At 45.2% G+C, this 17,894-nt stretch overlaps 1 protein-coding gene across 2 annotated transcripts in view; it reads right to left on the reverse strand.

Annotated features, from left to right (window-relative positions):
* Window positions 1-17,894, reverse strand: part of DENND4C (DENN domain containing 4C) — a 1,359,979-nt gene that overhangs the window by 890,181 nt on the left and 451,904 nt on the right. For both annotated transcript variants that reach the window (XM_069239287.1, XM_069239298.1), the window contains exon 12: window positions 3,839-4,057. In XM_069239287.1, coding sequence (XP_069095388.1) covers window positions 3,839-4,057 — 219 coding nt within the window. The remainder of the gene's footprint in view (window positions 1-3,838; window positions 4,058-17,894) is intronic.

A 17,894-nucleotide genomic window follows, 5' to 3' on the forward strand; every position in this document is an offset into this window, starting at 1 on the left:
ACAATAGATCTTGGAGATGACCATGTGCCTGCAACCATTGTTTCGCAAGGCACTATTGTAAGGGCCGCATGTTTAATCTTGCGTTTGGGACAATGGCGATGCATGATGCCATCATACCCAACAGTTTCATGACAAATTTGACAGCGTACTGTTGGTTTGGCTGGATTTTTGGCAATATGTTGTGGAACGATTGCACTCTTTGAGGACTTGAGCTTGCAAGTCCTTTTTGGGAGTTTAATGTGGCTCCTAAGTACTGCTGAAATTGTGCTAGTTGTAGGTGCGATTTTTGGTAATTTATTGAGAACCCTAGTGCGGGTAGGGTGTTTATTACATAACGTGTGTCATGTTGGCACTGTTTTTGAGTGTTGGCTTTTATTAGCCTGTCGCCGAGATATGGAAAGACATGTATATGTTGTCTCCTTATGTATGCTGCGACTATGGTAAGGCATTTCGTAAATACTCTAGCAGCTGTTGTTATCCCGAAAGGTAACACTTTGAACTGGTAATGTTTTCCCTGTATGACAAATCTGAGATATTTTCTGTGAGCTGGATGGATGGGTATGTGAAAATACGCAACTTGTGTGCCGAATAGTTGTTGTTGATTAAAAGGCATGTCGAGGACAGCCTGCTGGAATTCAGGTTTAAATCCTGATGACCTAATCCATGCATGTCTCCTAATTGTGACAGCCGTATTGATAGTTCTTGCGGCTGTATCTGCAGAGTCTAGCACTGACCTGATTTGGTTATTTGTGATTGCCTGACCCTCTTCTACCTGCTGGGCTCTCTTCTGTTGTTCCTTGGGGAGATGCTGAATAATGTCCTTCATCTCATCCCAGTAAGCCCTGTCATATCTGGCCAGTAGGGCCTGCGAATTGGCTATACGCCATTGACGGGCTGCCTGGGACGCCACCCTTTTACCTGCAGCATCGAATTTCTTACTTTCTTTATCTGGAGGGGGTGAGTCTCCAGAGGATTGGGAATTAGCTCTTTTTCTTGCTGGGCTGAACACTACTGAATCTGGGGGTATCTGTTGTGTAATAAAAATGGGGTCTGATGGTGGTGGCTTATATTTCTTCTCTATCCTTGGAGTTAAAGCTCTCCCCTTAACTGGTTCCTGGAAGATTTGCTGTGCATGTTTTAGCATGCCAGGAAGCATGGGTAGACTCTGGTATGTGGCGTGAGTTGAGGACAATGTGTTAAATAAGAAGTCGTCCTCAAGAGGTTCCGTGTGCATGGTCACGTTGTGAAATGCTGCTGCCCTGGCTAGAACTTGTGTATATGAGGTGCTACCCTCAGGGGGTGAAGGCTTTGAAGGATAGCACTCTGGACTATTTTCTGAGACTGGATCATCATAGAGATCCCATGGATCCGTATCATGTTGTGATTGTATAGTGTGTGATGGAGACTGCAGTGGGTGTAGCAGGCGGGGAGACAGTTAGTTGAGGAGAATGAGGAGGAGACTGCTGAGGTAAAAACTGAGGAGGCAGAGATTTTTCTCTTGTTTTTGGCACTTTAGCCGTTGGCTGGTCAGTGTCCAAACGTCCATGGAAGGCCAGTTTCCTCTTTGTTCTTAGAGGAGGTGCTGTGAGGATTTTGCCAGTGTCTTTGTGGATTTGTATTCTGGCCTGTTTGTCATCGAAATCCTCCATTTGTGTCAATTGCTGAGCAAATCTATGGCTTTCTTTTAATTGTTTTGAAAGTCCATGCTCCTCCGTGTATGTTTGCTTTTTCGGCTCCGAAGGGCCTGGAGTACTTGTTGGCCCGACTCCAAAAGTGACTTTCGGGGTTTGGACTCGATGGGTCGGTGCCTTATTATTTCGGAGCCTGTGCATCAGCTCGAGTCCAAAGGCTTTGTTGTTGCCGTGGCCTTTTTCGGTGCCGAAGATGTGGCTTGGTCACTGGTAGCTTTCTGACGGGTGGAGCCATGGCCTTCCGGCAGTGGCGTCCCCGAGGCCTTGTATTTGGGCTTGGATTGGGTTTGGGGCAAGCGTACTCACATGTTGGCCCGCTGTTATTGGTTGGTGGATGTTGGATTCTTGTTCGGAATCGGACCCCTGAACGGAGACGGCGGTGTGGATCATCTCCTCCTCTTCAGCGTCGAGGCGTTCGGTACCTCTGGACGCCATCTCTAAACTTCGCGCTCTTCATTCTCAGAGTCTTTTTCGAGCAGAAAAATCTACAGGCCTCGCAGGTATCCTCTCGATGATCCTGAGATAAACACAGGTTGCAAACCAAATTTTTATGTGTAGGGATACTTGGCGTGGTACCGAGGGCTGAATCTAAACGGGGTCCGGTCCATGAGGCTTCGATGATACTTTTGGTCTGGCCGACCAGGCCCAAGTTGGGCACGGGTGCCCCGAAGGGCAAGTAGAGATCTGAATCGGCCGGTACCGAGGTATCGATGGTGGTTGATACGCGATCGAGAACAATACTGTCGAATTTAGAGGGTTTGTAAAAAAATTCCAACTCAACCGGAGTGAAGAGAAACACATCCAAACCTGATGGCGGAAAGAAAACAATCTAAGATGGAGTCGATGCCCATGCGCAATGGAGCCGAAAAGGAGGAGTCACTAGGTCCCGTGACTCGAAAAAACGTATTCGAAGAAAAACAACTTGTAACACTCCGAGCCCAGCACCAGATGGCAGGACCTGTGCATAGTAGTGTATCTGCAGCTACACATGCCATCGCACATATATATATATATATATATATATACATACATATACACACACACACACATATATATATATACACACACACACACACACATAAATACACACACACACACACATATATATACACACACACACACACATATATATATATATATATATATATATATAGTCCCAGGATATGAAATGTATACGTATATATATATATTAGATATATATAGCGTGCGGATCCTAGGGTAAAAAATTTATTTGAACAAAGTACTGGTGACAATCAAAGGTGTAGCAGGGGCAACATTCTCTTTAACATGCCGGCTTTAACATTTTGTACTTACATAGTATAAGAAGGTCAGTAGGGTTTTGCAACTGTACCACTGTAGAATGACTACCAGTAAAAAGGAGTAACCATTTGCCGAGGTTGTGTACTGTATTTGGAATGAAAAAGCTGACAACCTTAATAAATCATAAAGCATGAATGATAATGGAGAAATGGATTCATCTCCTAAAGTTTGTGTCCTACTCAAGACAACACATAAACCAATCTTTTTAGCTACATAAGGGCTCTTTAACTTTAGTTCGGAGAAATTAGGAAGAGTACAGTGCAGTGAACTGGGCACACATCCAAAGCATACAAGTACATTGATTTGGGGGGGCTCCCAATTTGAATATCCCACCAGATATGCAGGGAGCACTTTTTTACTCCCATCATTTACTGATCCTTAAGTGTCAGAATGGAATGATGAATGTACTCCCTGCCCCCACAATGGCTTCAGTCAAATAAATGATGATATAACAAATGTTGGTAAAGATTAAATTTGAATTGTGCACCTAACCTTGAGTGCTGCATGTCTGTCCAGATTCTCTGGATGTGACCTTTTGGGTGGTTATGCTGAGCAAAGGTTTAAGAGGCAAGGTGCTGAACATAATATCAAAGCGTTTGCACTGGTTAACATTTAAAATTACCTTGGACAAGTCCAGTTTTAGGTCACACAAAAGGGTTATCTTCCATCCTTTGCTGAAGTTAAAAGTTAGGTCTAATCCTCCAGGTTTTGTGTCATTGTCTGTAGACCTCCCAAATTACTATGATAAATGTAGCTGGATTGCAAAGCTCCTAACACTTCATAACAAACCTAGATACAATTAAAGTAAAAACCACAGAGCAATCTACCTTGGTGGTCAAAAAGTGAGTCAGCAGCAGTTGCTTTCTTTGAAGGTGCCTGTGTGATGGGCTTCAGGTAGGATCTGTATCCCCTCAGAACAGATGCCATGAAGCGCAAGAAGGCCTCTTGGATCTCCATCTCTACTTCAGTCATCTTCTTTTGCCAGGAGAAATCAGCCTCTATTGGCGTCATCTCCACAGCAGACCCTTCCTGTGTCTTCCTGTGGACTGGAAATTAAAAGAAAAGAGCAGATTAAATTGATACATTTTCGACTCATGCAAGCAATCTGCTGTATTTAACATTGTTCATGAGTTCATGGCCACACAATCTTTCAATGTTCCATAATTGCAAATTTCCCTTTTAAATGCATTTTAACGTGAAGTCTTTCTGAAAAAACACTGAACAGCTTGAATTTTATTTGAAGCAAGTGTACTGAAGCTAACAAACACAACAGCTGTGGGAACGCTAAAAGTGTGAAGGAAAAATAAAGTGAAATCACCATTGTTGCACCTCTCATACAATTGTCACAAAGGCGTTTTGTAAAACCGGACTCTGGGGCGGCGGGTGCCACAGGTGGGTGAAATGGAGGGTAGAAAATTGGATGCCAGCGCAGAGTCTCATCAGAAGAGAACATCATAAGAGATTGGCAATTCAGTTAGTGTGTCCAAGTTGATGCTTTTATGGTTCTGAGGGAGGCATACAGCATAATTTGCAGGCTGGAGTTTTCCTTTGTATCTGATCATCGTAGCACTAAACCATTCCCTGCAACCAACTGATCAAGCATAGACTTGAATATTTTGTAAGCTGTTAGCAATCACAGTGGTGTTTACAACGTATCTGGAATAAAAACTGAGGTTATTTCAGGTAACACAGGGCTGGTTATAGTGAACCTTACAAAGGCAAAAGAACCAGGTTATTTATAGGTTAACTATTTTTTGTTGTTTTAGTCCATCCAGAAACAATTCATTTCTAGATGGATAGTATTGTGCATCTTATTATCTGGCAAACAAGCCACTTACTGGTAGGCCTAAAATCAAATTTTACAGGAGCAAAAGCTGTTACAGTGCCTCTGTCAAGGTACGTGTCTATAAAGCCTGCCACCTGGAGATCTGTACATACTTTCATAAGACACTAACGTCTGGATTCAGACCACAGGGCATATGCCCAAGTAGAGCAAGCTTCACTGAGGAGTCTTTGAGTAATGATTAATGCTGGTTGTCGTGCTTGTGCTTGTCTGCCTCTCAGTAAAATGGCTTGCAATTCTCCCGGAATAACAGAAAATTAACTTACTTGTAACCCTAGTTTTGTTGAAAAGGAAGCCTCATCATTGTCAAGCAACCCTCCAAATATCCAGGAGAAGAAGAATACAGTGTTTCTTCCATTCGCCCAAGATTCTCCTGTTACCTTAAAAACAGAACTGACTTGTCACCAGTAGGGAATGATGTGATATAGAGTGTACAGTGAGGGCCATTAGTTAAAGTTCATGTTTGTATGCATTTGCATTACAACCCACCTGCTAACACTGCCCTTCATTCCAATGTCTTTTTAAACTCTTTTCTCTACTTCCTTTTATTTATTAAATTTTTTATGTTGGATGTATTTTAAAAATGAAACAATGAAAATTGCATGAAATGTAGTTAAGCTTAGCCTTTTTACAGACTGTAAGGGAAATGTTATGTAAACTCTAAGCACCTGTTCGTAGCATGTAGTGCTGTTGATTCATATGCTGTGCATACTCCGGTCATCTAGTGTTGGGCTCAGATGTGTGCAATGTGTTTTTCTGCAAAGAAGTCTGAGTTGCAAGGTATGGTGACTCCACCTATTCCTGGTAATGTGCATGGGCATGGACTCCATTATGTTTCTCTGCATGGAGGATGAAAACAGGAATGGAGCTTAGAGATAAAGAATATAAAGACCATGCAAGAACAAAGAAAGAAGAGCTTCTTCAACAGTCAAAGGCTTCCACGAACAGATGCTTACAAGGGTAGTACCTTTTCAGTTTGTGACCTGTGTGGCTGTAGATACACATCCTGTGCATAGGCTTAAAGCAGTCCCCTTCTGAGCTGTGGCTAGCCAGAGGACTAAAGGAGTATGGAGTACGGCTTGGCCAATGTGTGCTAAGATGTCCATTGAGTAGAGTTTATTAAAGTGAGAGGAGTAGACCAGATACCTGCTTTGCAGATGTCAGCTTTTGGTATGTTACGGGAGAAAGCCACAGAGGCCCATTTCGTACAAGCATAGCATAGTCTGGGAAGTATAGGCAAAGACCAATTGGCTTTAGTTTAACAGGTTTGGATACATTTGACCAGTCAACGTGTGGTGCCCGCTTTGTAGAGAGCACGGCTTTTATGTGGCTTGGAGAAAGAGGAAGAGCTTTGTGTCCTGCGGAGAGGTTTTGTACAGTTAATATAATACATAAGGGCTTCTTTTTACTTCAAGGTTGTGGAGAGCCCTCTCCACAACTGACTAAGGATATGGAAAGAACACTGGGAGGTCTAAGGTCTGGGTGAGGTGGAAGGAAGAGACTACACTGGGGAGAAATTTGGGGTTTGTCCTAAGGACTCCTCTATCTGCATGAACTTGGAAGAACGGTTCTTCAAGAGTCACAGTTTGAAGTTCACTGACATGCCTGAGGGAGGCAATAGTGATTAGGAAGGGTATCTTCCAGGAAAGATACTGTAAAGGGCATGAGCTAAGTAGTTTGAAACGAGGGGCCATAAGTCTGGTTAGAACTATATTTAGATTCGACATGGAGATGGGTGGCATCCTGGGAGTAAGTACTCTTTTTAGTCCCTCCATGAATGCATTAATGGCTGGAACTCTAAAGAGTGAAATGTGTTCTCTGTTCCAAGTGTAGGCTGCAGCCAAGGGAAGTCTAAAGGAGGTATAATCAAGACCTACTTTTTGCAGGTGAAACAGGTATCAGACAATATCTTGGACTGCTGCAGTGAAAGGTATGATGTGTCTGGGAGTCTAGTAGTGCAGAAACTGCTTCCACTTAGCTACATAGCAGGCTCTTGTACTTGGCCTCTTGTGCTCCCTTGAGGATCATCATACACTGTTGAGGTAAGCTGAGGTAGCCAAATTCTAGGGCCTCAGGAACCATATTGCAATATTCAGCTGCTTGGGGTTTGTGTGCCCAAGCATTCCCTGGGTCTACGTGGGAAGGTCTGACTGACTGGGCAACTACTTGTGAGGTACCCAGGACAGGTTGACAACAGTGCAAACCAGGGCTGCCTCGTCCAATTGGGTGCCAATAGAATGAGTGTGAGGGATGTTTGCCAAAGCCCCCAAACCACAAACGGAAGATGTGGAAGAGGAGAAGGAGCATTTGCAAATGTCACTAACCAACTTATCACTTGTGCACTGCAAATGGACTGTGGGTGTGGATACTTGGAGTCAAAGCTTGGGCATTCTGCGTTTACCCCAGTGGCAAAGAGGTCTAAGTCACGAAACCCTCACTGCTGGAAGAACTGGAGGAGGGCTTGCAAGTGGAGTTCCCACTCATGAACTTGTTGCATCCAGCTGAGAAGGTCTGCAAGGTTTCTGTCCACTCCTGGCAGGTACTCTGCTAGTACATGGACTTTGTGATGGGTCGCCAACCGCCAAATGGTCTGAGCTAATGTAGTCTGGTCAGTGAGCTTCACCCTGTTTCTATATGTGGCACATGGTAACTATGTTGTCTGTGGGACTAAGCACCACCTTGTGCTGCACATAAAAGGGGAATGACTTGAGCACTCGCTTGACAGTCAGTAGTTCTAGTGCAGACCCTGTTAATGGGGTTTTCACGCGCCCTATACAGTCATATCATTGAAGTGTGCTCCCCAGCAAATGTCAGTTGTGATGTCTCTTGGAGTACTGGGTCAAGAAAGTCAAGAAAATGCCTCCCTTATGGGGGCGTTGCCAACTGCCGGGAGATGGCGCACGCTTAATCCCCTTGCTCCGAGGGGCCGATTCAACTTCTGACTATAAGCGTGCCATCCCCGGGCGATTTAATGCCTGGAAACGAGCGGTGAACTGTGGGCCGGTCCTGGAGGCGGCTGGGCCCCCGTCCTGGCTCTGAGGTGAGCGGGGGCGCGAATTCGGCCCTTTGGCTGCAGAGGGGACCTGCGGCCTGCCCCGCCGCGAGGATCCGGGACCTCGAGTGGGGCTGGGAGCCGCTGCCGGACGAGCGCGATCGGCTCGAACCGGAGGAGCGATCCCGGCAGGTTGACCCCCGAAAAGGAAAAAAAAAAAAGAAAAAAGAGGAAAAAGAAAAAGAAAAAAACACGAAGGGGGAAAACAGTAGTAAGACGACCCCGGATGTGCGGCCCTGAGGCTGTGGCCCCCCTGAGGACCATCACCAGAGTAACTGAGACAGGAATATGAAGCAGAACCCCCACTGAGTAGGAGCAGCCGGGGCGACACGCACTGTGACACCTACGAAAAGACCAGAATAATTGAGAACAGAGACCAGCCACGGGCGGATGGTACGTAATCTCCCGACACTGTGACGAACAGCCAGGGACGCCTGGTGGGGTCGGAGCGGTCCTGCCCAGGGCCCACCCGGGGACTGAGACCGGGCCTGCGCTTGCTGAGGTACGAGACTACTGGGGAAGGAGGGCCTGTGAATAGGCTCGGGCCGGCACCTTGGGGGTGCGGCCCTCCCCGCCCTTCCTGGCCGATGCCCTCCAAGGCCCGTCACAAGAGGAAAATCATGGACTCCGCGTCGCCACCAGCATGCAAAGAAATGGAAGAACAGTCCCGCCCACAATCCAACGTACAGGAAACCCTGGACAGCATACTAGGGGCGATTGAAGACACAAAGACAACACTACAACACAATATCAACCAAGTAGCAGTCGAAGTAGGCCTCCTAAGGGCAGGCCACCATAAACTGGCAGACAGGGTCAAGGAAACGGAATCTACATTGGCAATCGTTGGGCCGAAACAGAAAGATCTAGCAGCTGAGGTGACCTCCCTGGCTGCTAGAGTAGCACGACTTGAACAAAGAGCTGAGGATGCGGAGGGTAGAAACAGGAGGAACAATGTGCTCGTGGTGGGCCTTCCTGTCAGAGTCACCAGATCCTCGGGGTCTGTGCACGTTCCCAACACTTCCACCACAAGACAGCTCCAATACTCTGATTAGATTTATCACAGAGTCTAAGAGAGTCCAAGTGGGGAAAAGGGGATAAGAACAGGAACAGCTGGGAAAGAGACCTGTAGGAAGCAAAAGGTTAAAACACAACATCAAAATGATATCTCATGAAATCAGTACCATGCTACAACTCTAAGCTTCGTCTTTTCCGAAAAAACATGAACAACCCTAAAATAGTACTAAAACTGACTAGGCTTCAGATGACCGAATGCCTGAGGAGGAACCAGGAAAAGTTAAATAGGACTTTAAGATTTGAGTACTTCCTTTAGCATGAGAGTCAGGAAACACTCTGAGCAATTTCTAAACAACCATATTAATCTCCTTTTAGGAATATATATCAGGAACACACAGCATTACATCTAGAACTCTGGTATTGTTGTGTTCATCTCAGAAAAAACATTGGGAAGTGAATTGCGCACATTGCAGATTTTTATATGAGTATTAAACACCATAAAGGATTGTGCACCATGAAATCACACAACGTAGATTCAAGGAATAAATCACGCAACGTGTCAACTTGAAATGCTACCAAGAAAATGTCTTAGAATAGTAGCGCACAGTAATTTACATTATTTATACACGAGGAAAGAATTGCGCGTCTTGCCGATTCAAATGCCAAGAAATGGTAGCGCACAATGAATAACATGAAAAAACACTCAAAGAAAGAATCGCGCGTTGCCGATTCGAATGCCACCATGTAAATGCCAGAAAATGGTAGCGCACAATGAACAGCATGAATTACACACGAGAAGTGAATAGCGCGTTTCGCCAATTCGAATGCCACCATGTAAATGTCAAGAAAAGATAGCGCGCAATGAACAACAAAGTTAAATGCTCATGAAACGAGTTGCACGTCTCTCTAGGGCCTGGTTTATCTGGATTGAGACGATGAAAGCGTCTCACAAGTACTGGAGCATGAACATCAGATGCGTAAACCCATGAATTACTTTCAGGGCCATAACCTTTCCATGAGATTAAGTACCAAAGGTTACGCCCTCTCAGTTTAGAGTCCAACACTTTCTTGACTTCATTCTTCTTCTCCCCCCTATACTAGAACAGGAGCTGGATGAGGGTGGACCTTTTGGACTGCCTTTTTTAAGAGGGAAGTATGGAACACTGGATGAATCCGTAATGATTTTGGCAATTGTAGTTTATAGGTCACAGGATTGATTTGCTGAAGAACAGTGTAAGGACCTATAAATTTGGGGTTGAACATGTGCTTCTTCTTGAAGTCTAAATGTTTTGTGGAAAGCCACACTTTGTCACCAGGTTGATACTGCGGTCCCTCACGTTTCTTGTCATAATGCTTTTTGTATTTTTTTGGGGCTTTTTCTAAATGTTGTTGAATCGATTTCTGAGTTTGATGCAAATGTTGAATGATTTCTGACACAGCTGGAGTGAGAGAACTTTCTTGAGGAATTGTGATGGGCAAGGTGTCAGGATGATAGCCAAACAAACCAAAGAAGGGTGTAACGCCAGTAGACGTGTGGAAGGAGTTGCTGTAGGCTAACTCAGCTAACCAGAGCATTGATTTCCATGAATTAAGTGCTTTTTCAGCGTAAGCACGTAGGTATTGCTTCAAAGTCTGATTTAGTCTCTCCGTTTGACCATCTGTTTGAGGATGGTGGCTAGTAGATAGGGTAGATGTCACTTGGAGTGTTTTACACCATGTCTTTCAGAAGTTGGAGGCAAATTGCGATCCCCGATCGGAGAGGATCACTTTTGGCAGTCCATGATAACGAACCACTCTATTCAGTAAGATAGTTGCCAGTTCACTAGAGGTGGGTAATTTCTTACAGGCAATGAAATTACCATATTTCGTGAGACTATCTACTACCACCAGAATTACTGAATGCTGTTGAACCACTGGCAGACCTGTAATAAAGTCTAAAGAGATGTGTTCCCACGGACGACTTGGGGTTGGAAGTGGGTGTAACAACCCTTTCGGTTTTGAATGACTTGTTTTAGTGCGAGCACAGACTTCGCAGTTGTTTACCATTGTTTTTACATCCTTTGTTAAGGTAGGCCACCAAAAATAGCGTTGGATTAATTCAAGAGTTTTAGGAGTACCAGGGTGACCTGCTGTAGGTATAACATGCAACAAATGAAACACTATCTTGCGAAGTTTGGTAGTGGGCACGAACAAACGAGCATCGTGAAAGGGTAATCCTTGCTTGATGGATCTTTTCGGATCTGCTTGGGCCCACGCCTGCCATTTCTCAACAGTGAATGAATTGCGGATGTCTTCAAAGAAATCTTCTGTTTTTATGATAGATAGGACCTTGTCAGGAGCAATGATAGCTCTGGAGGTTTGAACTGCAGGCAATGTGGTAGACTTGGCGGGACAAGGCGTCAGCTTTGCGATTATCTTTACCAGGCCGGAAGGTTACCACAAAATCAAACTCGGCAAAAAACAGCATCCAGCGTAATTGCTGAGGAGTCAAAAGTCTGGCAGAACTCATGAATTGAAGATTGCGATGATCAGTATATACTGTGACAGTATGTTTAGCTCCCAACAAATGATGTCTCCATTCTTTAAAGGCGTCACGAATCGCCAGAAGCTCTTTTTCAGCAATGACATAGTTCTGTTCGGCTTCGTTCAACTTCCGAGACATGTAAGCTACAGGATGAAGCTGACCAGTGTCTTTGTTTCGTTGTGACAAGACTGCTCCTATCGCCACATCTGAAGCATCAGCTTCCACTATGAAAGGTCGATCCGCATCTGGATGAGTCAAGACTGGGGCAGTGGAGAAAGCTTCTTTCAAAGTTGAAAAGGCTTGGTCTGCTTCTGGGGACCACACAAATGTTTCTTTCTTTCTTAATAACTTAGTAATTGGAGCCACTGTCTGGGAGAAATGATTGATGAAACTCTGGTAAAAATTTGCAAAGCCCAGGAAACATTGTACATCACGAACAGTCTTTGGGATGGGCCATTCAGATACGGCTTTTACTTTCCTTTCTGCCATCACCATACCTTGAGGGGTAAGGATAACCCCTAAAAACTCAACTGTGGTAACATGAAACTCACACTTGGTTAGCTTGCAATATAAATGGTGTTTACGAAGGGCTGCCAAAATTTTCTTGACATGTTGAACATGTTCATTCTCATTGTCTGAGTAGATCAAAATGTCATCAATGTAAACTATGGCAAAGATATCGAGGTACTCTCTAAGAACGTCATTTAAGAAAAATTGAATTGCTGCTGGAGCACTGCACAGACCAAAAGGCATGACAGTGTATTCAAAAAGGCCATATCTTGTTTTGAATGCCGTTTTCCATTCGTCACCCTCTCTCATTCTGACCAAATGGTAAGCACCTCGAAGATCAAGCTTCGTGTAGATTTTTGCTTTCTTAACTTGTTCCAGTAAGACCGGAATTAGAGGCAAAGGATATTTGTCCTTGATGGTGATTTTATTCAAGCCTCTATAGTCGATACACGTTCGAAGCTCTCTGTTTGCTTTTGGAACAAAAAATAAAGGAGAAGCTGTGGGAGACTTAGAGGGGCGGATGAAACCATTCTCTAAGAATTGATCCAAGTATTTTCGTAAATGTTGATTTTCATGTTCTGACAGGGCATACACACGACAGTTGGGAAGTATCCCCCCTGGGACTAGATCAATTTGACAGTCATAAGATCTATGAGGAGGTAAGTTCTCTGCTTCCTTCTCATCAAATACATCATCATAAGACGAATACTGTTTGGGCAACTGAACTTCTTTCTCTGCGGCGGTAGCTATGTAAGAATGGCGAACTTCCGATTCTTGAGTCCTTTGGAGACAACGTTCTTTACATAGCACTGATGAGAACATGATCTTTCGTTCTGCCCAATTAATCTCTGGATTGTGATGAGTTAACCATGGCAAGCCAAGGATGATCCCATATTGGGGAGCATGGATCACGTCAATGATGAGTTCCTCTTTATGTTTCTTTCTTTGATTTTTACCTTCACAAATTATTGTCAAGGGGACAGTCTGAAGAGTTATTGGACCTCTGGTCAAAAGTTTTCCATCAACTGCCTGGATGGTTTCTGGGGTCTTCTTTTTAATACATGGGATCCCCCATGCACGAACCAATTGGGCGTCAACAAAGTTTCCGGTAGCCCCAGAGTCGACTAGAGCCTTCTTGAAATAGGTCTTTTTCTTGACCTGAACTCTTATTCCCAATTTTAGATGTTTGGATTGTGAAGGATCCACGGTGACACCCAAGAGCAACCCTTCTCTGCAACTTGGGTGCTTTGGATTTTCCGACTCGACTGATGCATTGGTTGCAACTTTCTGAACTGGGCCTCGCTTGCTCTTTGTTTTGATTGGACAATCTTTGGCGAAATGACCTTTCCGCCCACAATAGAGACATTGCCCATTTGTTCTGCGTAGGTCCTTTTCATCTTTGGTCAAAGGTCTCCTGATGGTTCCAATTTCCATCGGTTCCGGCGTTCTTTCTCTCAGAGTTCTTGAGTCTTTGTTATCATGAGCATGCCAAGAATGATTTTCAGTCTTTTTACACGTTCTTTTTCGTTCATTTAAACGATGATCAAGCCTCAAGACAAGGTTTATTAAATCTTGACAGTTTGCAGGTTGTGGGTCGATTTGCGCTAAGATGTCTTTTAGCTCCTCTTTGAATCCTCTGTAAAACAAGGCCGCTTGTTTTTCTTCAGGCCAGGATGTCTCAGCGACCAGCCGATTAAAGTTGGCTAAATATGACACTAAGTCCTGATTCCCCTTGGCGTAAGTCTAATAATTCACGATCTGCTGACTGTGTTACAGTTCTACGATCGAAAACTCTCTCACATTCACGAACAAAAATGTTCCAGTTGTACAACAGGGGACTATTTTTACGCACAAGAGGAATAGCCCAGGTAGCTGCATCTCCAGACAGATATGACAACAAGAAAGCTACTTTAGACTGGGCATCGGGGAAAGTATGTGGTCTGCAGGTGAAGTGAAGTTCCACTTGAACCAGAAAAGATTGCGCTTTCAAGGGATCACCTGAGAAGCGTTCTGGGGGAGCTAAAGGAATGGCTGAAGGAACATTGAGGGAAATGTTAGTCGGATTACCTCCAGAAGTCTGAGAAGAAGTACCTGGCCAAGACACACCTGTGGGACTTTGTTCTTTCTTCTCAACCTTATTCTGTAACTGACTCACCCTCTCAGCTAGACTATTTGTCAAATCCTTTGATGATACCACTTCTGACTGGAGCTGGGTGATAGCCTTGACTAGTTCGTCCAGTGTGGCCATGCTGAGAACATACACAAACCAGGAGGATACTAATTTGTGGGCTCACTATTCTGTCAGAGTCACCAGATCCTCGGGGTCTGTGCACGTTCCCAACACTTCCACCACAAGACAGCTCCAATACTCAGATTAGATTTATCACAGAGTCTAGGAGAGTCCAAGTGGGGAAAAGGGGATTAGGACGGGAACAGCTGGGAAGGAGACCTGTAGGAAGCAAAAGGTTAAAACACAACATCAAAATGATATCTCATGGAATCAGTACCATGCTACAACTCTAAGCTTCGTCTTTTCCGAAAAAACAGGAACAACCCTAAAATAGTCCTAAAACTGACTAGGCTTTAGATGACCGAATGACTGAGGAGGAAACAGGAAAAGTTAAATAGGACTTTCAGATTCGAGTACTTTCTTTAGCATGAGAATCAGGAAACACTGAGCAATTTCTAAACAACCATATGAATCTCCTTTTAAGAATATATATCAGGAACACACAGCATTACATCTAGAACTCTGGTATTGTTGTGTTCATCTCAGAAAAAACATTGGGAAGTGAATTGCGCACATTGCAGATTTTTATATGAGTATTAAACACCATAAAGGATTGTGCACCATGAAATCACACAACGTAGATTCAAGGAATAAATCACGCAACGTGTCAACTTGAAATGCTACCAAGAAAATGTCTTAGAATAGTGGCGCACAGTAATTTACATTATTTATACACGAGGAAAGAATTGCGCGTCTTGCCGATTCAAATGCCACCATACAAATGCCAAGAAATGGTAGCGCACAATGAACAACATGAAAAGCACTCAGGGAAAGAATTGCGCGTCTTGTCGATTCAAATGCCACCATGCAAATGCCAAGAAATGGTAGCGCACAATGAACAGCATGAATTACACACGAGAAGTGAATAGCGTGTTTCGCCGATTCGAATGCCACCATGTAAATGTCAAGAAAAGATAGCGCGCAATGAACAACAAAGTTAAATGCTCATGAAACGAGTTGCACGTCTTGCCAATTCGTAAAACATCATGTAAATGTCAAGAAATATCAGCGCGCAATGAACAACAATGTAATAACGAAGTCAAATCTTTATGGAATAAATTGCGCATCCTTCCTATTTGCAAACCACCATACAAATGTAAAAAAATGGCAGCACACAAGTAATCTGTTATTCATTTAAGAATTAAAATCAAGAATATGAAAATTCTCAATTACGGTGTTGGGAAATATCCAAACACCGTCTTACCGCCTGGAAACAGTGTTCACCAATGAGAGATGAGTGCACAAGACTGGAAAATCCAAATAGGCCGCCAGGACAGGAGCTCAGGAAGAAGCTGCTGCTCTGCACCGGGACCTCTGAATAGTGAGCACTGGAAGTTGGGCTGACTCTCTTTTATAGAGTCTTGGCCCAGCCTAGAACCACGCCCAGGCATGTTGCAGGGAAAGTCTCTAGAAGGCCCTGGAAAGGGACCACACCCTAACACACTCTGAATGTTTGCAGCAATACATTGCAAATGTACAGTATTTATAAGCACCTTAAAAATGAATCTGTTGGATGGAATTCTGCAATGCAAAAGGTTAAACAATAACTTATCATCACAATGCATAAATTACATTATTTTGCAAGTGTTGGGTTTTTGCATTCTAGATGCCCGTAGAGCACGCACTGTCCTGGTGTTGACACTTCCTGAGGGGGCTGAAGGAGCTAACATGGTGGACTTCTTGGAGAAATGGTTTAGTACAATGGTGGCGCCTGGATGCCTAACACCCTTCTACACGCTGGAGCGGGCGCACCGGATGCCGTCGAGGCCTCTCACCCCCGGTAGGCCACCCCGTGTAGTGATTGCCAAATTGCTGCATTACAAAGACAGAGACACTCTTATACAGAAGGCTAGAGAGATGGGCCCGTTTAAAGTAGCAAACGGGGAGGTGACGCTATTCCCGGACTACACTTTGGATGTTCAGAACAGGAGCACCTCATTCCTAGCAGTCAAAAGGGCCCTCAGAGAAGAAGGGATTCAATATTCATTGTTGTATCCGGCCAGACAGAGTGATATTGGAGGGGAAAACCACTTTCCTCCAAACACCGGAAGAGGCATGAGAATGGCTCGAGAAGCAGAGGCCCCAGGCGGGGCGGTCCATTGGTGAGAGCACGACTGCGGGCCCGGGCTCGCCGAGCCCCTGGGGCGTGGAGGCCCGGGAATCGACCGAGGCTGGCGCCAACACAAACACAAAAAGAAAAAGGCAATAGAGCGGTTCTGGAGGCGGCGGCCCGAGTTGGTGGAGGAGCGGCCCCCCCGGAGGGATCAGGAGAGGGCTCAGTGGTGTCCTCGGCTGGGGATTCAGGCTACTCGACACGTGCTCCCAGGGTGACACCACAAACTGCTGATGAGCTCGGATAAGCTTGGCACGAGCGGACCTGACGATACGGCACAACAGGAAAACGTGAGGCCCCTCCGGACTTGGCCCCCCTTTCGAACCAGTACCTCGCTGGTCCAGCTAGCCTGGCAAGAACTGTAGCTATATGTTTGAACAAGTTGCACTGTTGCGTGATTTTCTGGGCTACCTGCAAGTTAGTAGGCGCCCTGCGGTGGGGGAGTTGGGGTTTACAGTTATCAGTTAACTTGGCTAAGTGGGTGGCGATGTACGATGGTAGTAAAGGTTTGAACATGGGTAGGGGTAGACCGGAAATCTGGGGTCACCAGGGGCGCTATCATCAAATTACTATATTAGTATGGCAGACTTCAATCTCTTAACATGGAATGTCAGGGGGATGGGCACTCCGGCCAAAAGACACAGAATCCTCTCCTACTTAAAGAGAAGAGGGGTGCAGGTGGCAATGCTGCAAGCGACCCACTTAATTGCTGGGGAGGTGGAGAACTGAGACACAGATGGAGGGGACAGGTGTTTGCCACAGAGTACTCAGCTTATGCGAGGGGGGTATTGATATGGGTCAGAGCCGGGGTCCCACTGATAATAGATTCATCTGACATAGATCGGGAGGGCAGATTTGTGGTGTTGGAGGGGAGACTGCATGGTATTTCAATTGTCTTAAGTTGCATTTATGCTCCCAATCAGGACCAAATCCCCTTCCTGACTAAGTTATCGAGCCACCTTACCTGCCAATGTACAGAAGAATTGCTAGTGGGGGGGGGGGGGGGGACTTCAATGCAATATTAGACATTAACATGGACAGATCGACCCCGCCGCTACGGGGCGCAGTGTCCACTAGAATAGCCAAAAAGCTTCGTGAATGGCTGGATACCTGGGGGCTTGTGGATATCTGGCGGGAACAACACCCAAAAGACAGTGACTACTCGTATTACTCAGGCCTCCACCGGCTGCACACTAGAACTGAGCCCATCACAAGTATACAAGACAAAGAGGGAATTTGCAGGCGAAGCCCAGGCCCAATTAATGAAGCATTTAAGGAATATTACATGCACCTGTACAGGAAACCCAGCGACCTGGGGGTGGAGGCCTTTCAGAACTTCCTGCAGCGAATCACTCTCCCAGCATTGAACCCAGAAGAGAGGGATAGCCTGGGAGATCCCGTGTCAGCGGAGGAGATAAGCGAGGCCATATTGCAGTTAGCTCCTGGGAAGTCTCCCGGTACTGATGGCCTCCCAATGGACTTCTATAAAAAATATAGGACATTGTTGGTGCCCCAGCTGGCTGAGGTATATGCGGCG

This window comes from Pleurodeles waltl, chromosome 1_2 (assembly GCF_031143425.1).
Source record: "Pleurodeles waltl isolate 20211129_DDA chromosome 1_2, aPleWal1.hap1.20221129, whole genome shotgun sequence".
NCBI classification, from domain to species: Eukaryota; Metazoa; Chordata; class Amphibia; order Caudata; family Salamandridae; genus Pleurodeles; species Pleurodeles waltl.